Here is a 9,115-nt window from a genome sequence, read left to right as displayed (position 1 = left end):
GGGGCTTGAACTCACAACCCCAAAATTAAGAGTCACATGCTCCACTAAGCCAGCCATGCACCCCCAACAACAAATACTTTCTTTAAGATTTTATTTATTTATTTATTTATTTGTCAGAGAGAGAGAGAGAGAGAGCACAAGCAGGGGGAGCAGCAGGCAGAGGGAGAACAGACTCCCTGCTGAGCAAGGAGCCAGATGTGGAACTCAATCCCAGGATCCTGAGATCATGACCTGAGCTGAAGGCAGAGGCTTAACTGACTGAGCCACCCAGATGTCCGAACAAATAATTTTTTTTTAAGTATGTCTCAAATGTTGCATGGGACATACTCATGCTAAACAAACAAACAAACAAACAACTTTTTTGCTGTTTATCTGAAACTCAAATTTAATTTGGTATATATTTTATCTGATAACTGCAGCTCAGAACACTGCCATGGCTCTCCAAACACTTACTATGGCCTGGAAGGCTTTCAAATCCAGCCCCCCACTACCTCTCTCCCTCTGTCTCACCCTACTTTCCCTCTTGCTGCCTCTGCCTCATCCACATTGGCCTCTTTGCTCTTCCTGAAATATGCCGAGCATATTGTGCCTCAGGGCCTTTGTACTTGCTGCTCCCAGTGCTTGACATGCTTTCCTGCCAGATTTAAGCATCACTCCTCCCTCCCTTCCTCAGGTTTGGGCTCAAATATCACCTTACTCAATGGGCCTTGCCTAGCTTACTTATATCCCTGCCCCACTCAGTCCTCTTTGTCCCCTTTAGGTTAGCCCTTGCCACGACTTGTTATATTGCATATCTTCTCCTTTGTTTATTTCCTGTCTTCCTCCAGTAAAATGCCGGCTCCCTGGGTGCAGGGATTTGTGTCTCTTGGTCACTGCTATTTCCTCAGTGCCTATAACAGGGCCTTACACTGAATGTTTGTTCAGTGAATGTTTGTTGAATGAATAAAGAAAGAAATGATATCATTGAGCCACTGGATCCAGCTATGCCTGAAGCTAGCTTGCGAAATCCGAGGGTCGCACACAGTCCAGTTTCCTTCCAGCCTACACCGCCATCTCCGAGACTAGATCATGGCTGGTGGATTTCTGGCCGACGGCATTTTCATCCTTGCTCTGTGACTCCTTTAGGGCCCGTCGACAGGCAGCTGGTAGTGATCTGCGCAGTTGAGTCCTCCCAAAATACAAGAAGAGCACAGGATTGAGACAGCTGTGAGCCAGAGCGAGGCCGTTGACCAGCGGCTCAGCCCGCAGGGCCTGGGCCAGGAGCGTGGAGTGTGGGGCAGCGGCTGTGATGACCAGCCCCAGCAGGTGGTAGGGGGCCCAGCAGACAAAGAAACCCACCACTACGGCCATGCCCAGGGGCCAGCGGTGTCCGGCCGCACGGCACAGAAGGGCACCGTGGCAGCTGGCCACGACCACCAGCGGCCCCAGGAACCCAAAAATAAAGCGGGTGGCGGTCACCGTGCTCTCCAGCACCACAGAGCCGCCGTAGTCCACCACGCAGTCCAGCCGGTGAGGGAAATGCTCCCGGTGCAACCGGCGGTAGATGGCCGAGGGCACAGTGAGCAGCAAGGCCACGGTCCAGGCGACCCCGCAGGCTACCTGCACCCTGCGCGCCCGCCCCGCCGCAGCCCCCCAGCTGGGCCTGAAGGCCAGCAGGCAGAGGTCCGCGCTGAGGGCGGCCAGAAGGAGCACGCTGGCGTACATGGACAGCAGGATGATCGAGGGCAGCGCCCGACACCCCGCCGCCCCGTACGGCCAGGGGCCCCCGCGCGCTAGGGGCACCGCCAGGAGAGGCAGAGACGCACAGCAGAGCAGATCGGCCACGGCCACATGTAGGAACCAGGTGGCCCCGACCCTCCGGCGGGCCTCTTTCCATGTCACCCAGGCCACCATTGCGTTGCCGGGCACCCCCACCAGGAAGACGGCGGCGTACAGCAGAAGCACGGCGGTGCGCAGTGGGTAGGTGGAGATGCAGGTGCCGTCCATGCAGTCCACGGGGAGATCCGGAACCCAGTCGTAATCCCCATACTCGTAGCTGAGAGAAGTATTCTCCATCCAGGTCCCAGACACCTGAACGGGAGAGAAATCATGGAAGCTCCTTGACAAACCCCTCAGGGTGTGGGAACCCCCGACTAGCAACTTGGAAGCTGGACTAGGACAGCGTCAGAACTCCAGTGCGTCCTAATATTGGAATTCTAGAAGACTAACATCTTAGAACTCGCTGGGGAGCATCCTGGAATTTGAGAATAGGGCCCCATCAGAACCCCAGCAGGTCAGGAGACTGGAATTCTAGAATACCAGAGGTTGAGGACACTAACCCATGAGCATCCTGGAATTCTAGAGCATTGCAGTGCTAGAACCTGATCGTGGTAAAGAAAATATTTTGGAATCCCAAAATAGTATACTATTAGAACCCCTGGGTGGCCCAGTAGGTTAAGCCTCTGCCTTCAGCTCAGGTCATGATCTCAGGGTCCTGGGATCAAGCCCCCCATCGGGCTCTCTGCTCAGCAGGGAGCCTGCTTCCTCCTCTCTCTCTGCCTGCCTCTCTACCTACTTGCGATCTCTCTCTCTGTCAAATAAATTTAAAAAAAAAGAAAAAGAACCCCAGCCAATTATTATTTGGAATTCTAGAACAGCACTGTGTGACTCAACATTGGTGTTGATGGAAATGTTCTTTTCTTTTTTTTTTTTTAAGATTTTATTTATTTATTTGAGAGAGGGAGAGAGCCCAAGATGGGTGAGAGGGGCAGAGGGAGAAGCTGACTCCCCACTGAGCAGGGAGCCTGATTCGGGACTCAATCCCATGACCCTGGGATCATGAGCCGAAAGCAGACACTGAACTAACTAAGCACTCAGGCACCCCCAGAATTTAAAATATTGGAATCCAAATATCCATCAAGAGGGGGAAAGGTTAATACATATTGACAGCAAAAGTACTTGTCTTAATTCTTCTTCATTGGTGTTTTTGAATCCTGGTGCCATGAAAAATGTCTCTCTGGAGCAAATATGTCATTTTGTTTTTTACATAAACTCGATCATAAACCCAGACCACGAAGTGCACACATCACGTAGCGCCAGCTCTCTGGGTTTCACAACCTTATCACAGCCAGGAGACGGGCACCCAGACCAAGAAACAGAACTTTCTAGAATCCTACTACAAGCAGTTTCTGAAAATCATGATGGTGTTAGGAAAACAAGAGAAATAAAATGTTGAATTCTCTGCCCAGGAGATTCATTCATTCATTCATTCATTCATTCCAGAAAGTTCCTGAGTACCTTCTCTCTTCCAGGCACTGCTGCACACCAGGGGATATGACAAACAAAAGAAAAAATTCTTTCTCTTGGAGATGACACTCTAGCGGGAGGAGTCAGATAAGGAAGAAATAAGTCAAAAAAGGAATAAATAAGCGAAATACAGTGTCTTAGAAGGTGATAAATGCTAGAGAAAAAAAAATCACACGGGGGATTTTAAGTGAGTGGTCAAGGAGGGCCTTTCTGAGGAGGTGACCCTTGAGCAAAGCCATAAAGGAAGTGAGGGACGAGCCATGTGGGGATCTGAGAGAAGAGAGTTCCAGGCAGAGGGAATAACCAGTGCAAAGGCCCTGAGGTGAGAACATGATGGTCATGTTCAAGGAACAGTGAGGATGCCAGTGTGGCTGGAGTGGAGTAGGTAAGGCAGAGAAGGGGAAGGTAAGAACAGAAAGATATCATGGACCATGGAAGGCTTTGTGAAGACATTTATCTTTTATGTCCTTTGAGATTGGGGCCATAGGAGGATGCTAAGCAGTGAGGTGACACAATCTATCATAGCAATAATAATAATAATAATAATAATAATATTGCTATTACTGTCATAATAATAGAATATATATAATAGAATATATAATATATAATAATGTTATTAGTAATATTAATATATTAACATTATATAATAGTAATATACAAATATATACTAGTATTATATATCAAATATATTAAATATTATATATTAGTATGTTATATATAAATATATAATATACTGTGACTATATTATATAATATATAAAAATATATACTATCTATAATATGCTATATACTTACTATATATTATATATAACATAATATATTATATAAAATATATAATTAGTAATAGATTACTATATATCCATATAATACATATTATAAGTTATTATTATATGATAGTAATAAAATATATAATATAATAACATATTACTATTACTTACCACTATATTATTATTATTATTATTAGAAGCCGTCCTCCATTGAGCCCACTGTGTTATGTGTTGAGCATTGCTCAGGAACCTTTAAATCTTAAATCATTTGATCCTTGTAACAACCCTCTGATTCTTTTTTTTTTAACTAATTTTTTAAAAGATTTTTTATTTATTCATTTGACAGGCAGAGATCACAAGTAGGCAGAGAGGCAGGCAGAGAGAGAGGGGGGAAGCAGGCTCCCTGCTGAGCAGAGAGCCCAATGTGGGGTTCGATCCCAGGACCCTGAGATCATGACCTGAGCTGAAGACAGAGGCTTAACCCACTGAGCCACACAGGCACCCCAACCCTCTGATTCTAATACTATCCTTTTACGCAGGCTATTATTATACCCATTCTGCAGACAAGAAAACTGGGGCCCAGAGAAGTAACTTACCTAAGATCATTCAGGTAAGCAAGTAACAGAGTTGAGTTTTGAACCGTGTCAGGCCCACTCTGGAACTCTGGGCCCCAGAACACATTCACCCAAAAGCCTTAGATTCAGAAGACAGCAGGTGGCACAGCCGGTGGCCCTGAGCAGACCCGGGCTCCATAACTCGGTTTCACTTGGCTCTCTCTCTTGGTTTCCTCATCTGAGAAGTGAGTCACAGAGGTGAACCTACCTCACCAGTTTGGGGGAGGCAACGTGTGATAAAGCTCGTGGCACAGGGAAAGGGCTCAGGCGGATGGTAGGTCATCCCCCCTATGTCAGAATGGCCTGACCCTGAGGCTCCCTGCTGGCTCTCATGGGCAAGCCGGCACTACCCAGGGCTCAAGCTGGCATTGATGCAACAGGAAAAGCAGAGGGGAAGTGGAGTGTTGCCCTCTCCCCTCCTTCCTGCCAAGTAATTGCCAAGAGGCCCAGCCACTGTGTGTGTGTGTGTGTGTGTGTGTGTGTGTGTGTGTGTGTGTGTGTGTTTGGATTTTGGCATGCTGCTTTCGTAGTATTTTCATCACTAGAGTAAAAGGTGTGCAGCCTTTAAAAATTCAGACCCTCAGGGCGTCTGGGTGGCTCAGTGGGTTGGGCCGCTGCCTTCGGCTCAGGTCATGATCTCAGAGTCCTGGGATCGAGCCCCGCATTGGGCTCTCTGCTCAGTGGGGAGCCTGCTTCCTCCTCTCTCTCTGCCTGCCTCTCTGCCTGCTTGTGATCTCTCTGTCAAATAAATAAATAAAATCTTTAAAAAAAATAAAAAATAAAAATAAAATAAAAATAAAAATTACCTCACCAGCTGTGTGATCTTGGGCAAGTCACTTAACCTCTCTTTTCTTTAGCATCCTCGTCTGTAAAATGAGAATAATACTATTCCTACCTTAGAGGCGATTCAGCAGGTGAATCGGAGTGGAGAGCTGGACACAGTGCCTGGACCCAGAGAGCTTTAGTCGTGTGAAAGTTGCTGGTACCTACTGGTATGCAGGCACACCCTCTCTCCCAACCCTCAGACCCCGCCCTGCCCAGCTTTTACTGGTCAAAATCCAGGAACTCTAATATTGGCAGCTCAACCAACTGTGGTATTTCCCTTTGAATATCTCTAACAGAAATGCAACATCCAACAGCTACTGTGTTTCTCCTTATCTTTTCCACATAACGAGTGTGTTTTCCATCCACTGCCCTATCTGCACACACATCAGCCCTTTCCTGCAGCCGCTGGAGTGTCAGTCCACGCGCTGGATGGGCCGGGCTCATGAACCAGCGTCGGACTATAAATAAAGGACGTTTAATGATAGTCATGAAGAGCCTTATTATTTTATCATCATTTTGTACAGTAAATTAGATTCATGTCTACATAGAAAACACAATTACCATTATTATAATAATTATCATTTTATAATGGTTACGATAGCCGATGACATTTACCAAGTACCTATCACGGATCAGGCCGAGCCCTTATGACAAGCACCCGAAGTTCGTATTCTTGTGACGCTCCATTTCCCAAACCGTCCGCGGCTTTGGGCTCCGCCATGTCCCTGGCATCTAGAAAACCACGCGGCACCCAGCAAGTGCTTTGTTGCTATTTAGCGAGTGAAAGAATAAAGAGGGAAACTGAGGCACAGAGCAGCAAAGGGGTCACTTAGGTTTCTCTCTCGGTTCCTTGAGCCCACAGGAACCCGTGTGCGTGCGCTCGGCGTGGGTGTGTTTGTAAGTCACCCATTCTTTTTTTTTTTAATTAATTTTATTTTTTATAAACATATATTTTTATCCCCAGGGGTACAGGTCTGTGAATCGCCAGGTTTACACACTTCACAGCACTCACCATAGCACATACCCTCCCCAGTGTCCATAATCCCACCCCCCTCTCCCAACCCCCCTCCCCCCATCAACCCCAGCAACCCTCAGTTTGTTTTGTGAGATTAAGAGTCACTTATGGTTTGTCGCCCTCCCAATCCCATCTTGTTTCATTTACTCTTCTCCTACCCCCTCAACCCCCCATGTTGCATCTCCTCTCCCTCATATCAGGGAGATCATATGATAGTTGTCTTTCTCCGATTGTAAGTCACCCATTCTTGTTGGAACTTCTGTCTAGGGAACCGCGGGGCCAAATCCACGGACACCTCGCCCCTCCCCCCAGAGAAGCACACACATGCTCATCAAAAGACCCGTTGCCAGGAAAGACTTTCCTATGGGAAGTCACCCAGTGTCACCCCCAGGGGAATGCATAAACGCATCCTGGTATGGGGGCGCCTGGGGGGCTCAGTCGGTTAAGTGTCTGACTTTGGCTCTGGTCCTGGGATCAAGTCCCGCATCCGGCTCCCTGCTCGGCAGGAACCTGCTTCTCCCTCTCCCTCTGCCCTCTGCCGCTCCCCCTGCTTTGTGCTCTCTCCTCTCTCTCTTGCTCTCAAATAAATAAAATCTTAAAAAAAAAAAAAAAGAAACCATAGCGTGGTGTACTCGGGCCGTGGAATATTCTATAGCAGAACAAAGCGCACAGGAGAATGTGGATGGATTTCACACAGACGCTGCTGAGGGGAAGGAGGCAGACAGAGGCGCAGGGGAGGTGGCTGAGGGATACCACTCACATCAAGTTCAAAACCAAGTAGGAGAGGTCTGTGGGGGTGGGTAGGGGCGGGGCGGGGGAACAGGGGGGCACATCGACACTAGGTCTGTGCTCCTCCTTGAGCCGGGAGCCCGTTCCCTGTGCACACCCGGCTCGTGGAGACACACAGAGCTTCCCAGCTCTGACGTGTGTGTGTCTGTTATCCGTGGAACTAAAATTAAATCTTCCTTCTTAGGAAGCGGAATTGGTGAGTCGAAGGACTAGTTCACTGGACAAGTGGCCGTTGGATGGGTTTTCCAGAAACTGCAAGGGCTCCTGGAGTTTGGAGAATGGCCCTTTGCCCTACACCTGAGCGTGACAGATGTGTGGATGCTCTGACCGGAAGCTTTTCTGTTGGGCCGCCCGCGAGAATTCCAAGAGCCTGGAATTCCAGTATGGTGGTCATAAGATCCCACCTCTCCAATTCTCCATCTGATTCCAGATTCTGAGAAGTATTCGCCTACAAAGCTGAGATGACAGGGCGCCTGGGTACCTCAGAGGGTTAAGCCTCTGCCTTTGGCTCAGGTCATGATCTCAGGGTCCTGGGATCGAGCCCCACATTGGGCTCTGCTGGGGGAGGGAGGGAGCCTGCTTCCCCCTCTCTCTCTCCCTGACTCTCTGCCTACGTGTGATCTCTGTCGGTCAAATAAATAAATAAAATCTTAAAAAAAAAAAAAAAGCTGAGATGGCCCAATACCATCCTCCCTCCCTCCCTCCTTCCCTCCTTCCTCCCTCCTCCCTCCTTCCCTCCATCCTCACCTTGACCAGATGCCACTTGGAAACCCTATCTGGACTCACAGCCAGGACCCGGGAGGTCTGGGGTCTTTCCCAGCGTCCGGCAGCTGGTGGATTCCTGCAAGTCCGTCCCCCTTGCCAGAGCTCCTATGGGACGCTGAGCGCTGCCACTTCCCGGGCCCCAAAAAATCTTCATAACCAGGGGAAAATGGGAGTGGCCTTTTCCTACTCCAAGGGTGTGTTTGTCCTGTATTCTTCCCATGACTCACACATCCCAAAATTACTGGGCAGCAAATGAAACTGGAGAGAACTCAGGTGGGTGGAGGGTTGACCCAGGGTCACCAACCCCGGCAGCAAGGCCACCAGTTCCTGGAAGCTGGACCTGCATGCAGTCTGACCTCAAAGGCCTGGTGTCTTGGCTGGAACTCACTCCCCCAGGGGGCCCTCTGAGGTCATCCTCAGAGAGCACCCACGCACAGCCCGCTACCCTCCTCCCAGCCTCCAGCTGTGTACCAGCCCCCTCTCTCTGCCCTCTGCAGAGCCTTGAAGACAGATAAATATTCCTCCAGCCTTCCGTGTACTGAGGGAGACAGCTCAGGGTCACATTCCCGACAAAAAGGCCAAGGCCACCAACCACAGGGCATACAGAACACAAACAAATCCCCTCCATCCTGTTCCCCCAGCTTCCTGTCTCTGAAATGGGAACATGTTGACCATCGTGGTCCCTAACCTCCCTCCCAGCACAGGTGCAGGGGCTGAGAACGTGAACTTGAGGGCCAGAATGATGAGATTCATAGTCCAGGTCCACCGTGGGTGAGACTGGGGGCCTCGGCCTCTCTGGGCCTCAACTCCCTCCTCTGTGCAATGGCCGATCTGCCATGAGCAACAAATGGGTAAAGAGATTTCAAGCACTTCGGTGGTTTCCCGGCACATGGGCGCATCAGCTATGCCTACCGAGGACGTTACTGACGTGTTGAATTAACAAGGATGAAAAGAATACAATGGAAGTTAAAATTTCCATTTCAAGAAGGCTTAGCAAGAGGAAGTGGTTCTCCAGTTTAAGAACCCTTAGTCCGCTGTTCTGTGTGTGGGGGTGTA

At 49.0% G+C, this 9,115-nt stretch overlaps 1 protein-coding gene across 4 annotated transcripts; it reads right to left on the bottom strand.

Moving 5' to 3' along the window:
- Nucleotides 1-367: 367 nt before the first annotated feature.
- Nucleotides 368-8,216, bottom strand: C5AR2 (complement C5a receptor 2). Of its 4 annotated transcripts, none has more exons than XM_047711387.1 (2): nt 8,042-8,216; nt 368-2,070 (listed from the first exon to the last, which is right to left on the bottom strand). In XM_047711387.1, exon 2 carries the CDS (start codon nt 2,053-2,055, stop codon nt 1,042-1,044), a length of 1,014 nt encoding a protein of 337 aa, XP_047567343.1. In that variant the 5' UTR covers nt 2,056-2,070; nt 8,042-8,216; the 3' UTR covers nt 368-1,041. The 4 variants fall into 4 exon arrangements, with proteins under 4 accessions (XP_047567343.1, XP_047567344.1, XP_047567341.1 ...); XM_047711388.1 differs by lacking the exon at nt 8,042-8,216 and adding an exon at nt 5,561-5,621; XM_047711385.1 differs by lacking the exon at nt 8,042-8,216 and adding an exon at nt 4,874-5,014.
- Between the last annotated feature and the right edge of the window lie 899 nt (nt 8,217-9,115).

This window comes from Lutra lutra, chromosome 17, assembly GCF_902655055.1.
Source record: "Lutra lutra chromosome 17, mLutLut1.2, whole genome shotgun sequence".
Classification (NCBI taxonomy): domain Eukaryota; kingdom Metazoa; phylum Chordata; class Mammalia; order Carnivora; family Mustelidae; genus Lutra; species Lutra lutra.
Note: the sequence above shows the minus strand (reverse complement) of the source record. Positions and strands in the feature narration are given on the sequence as shown.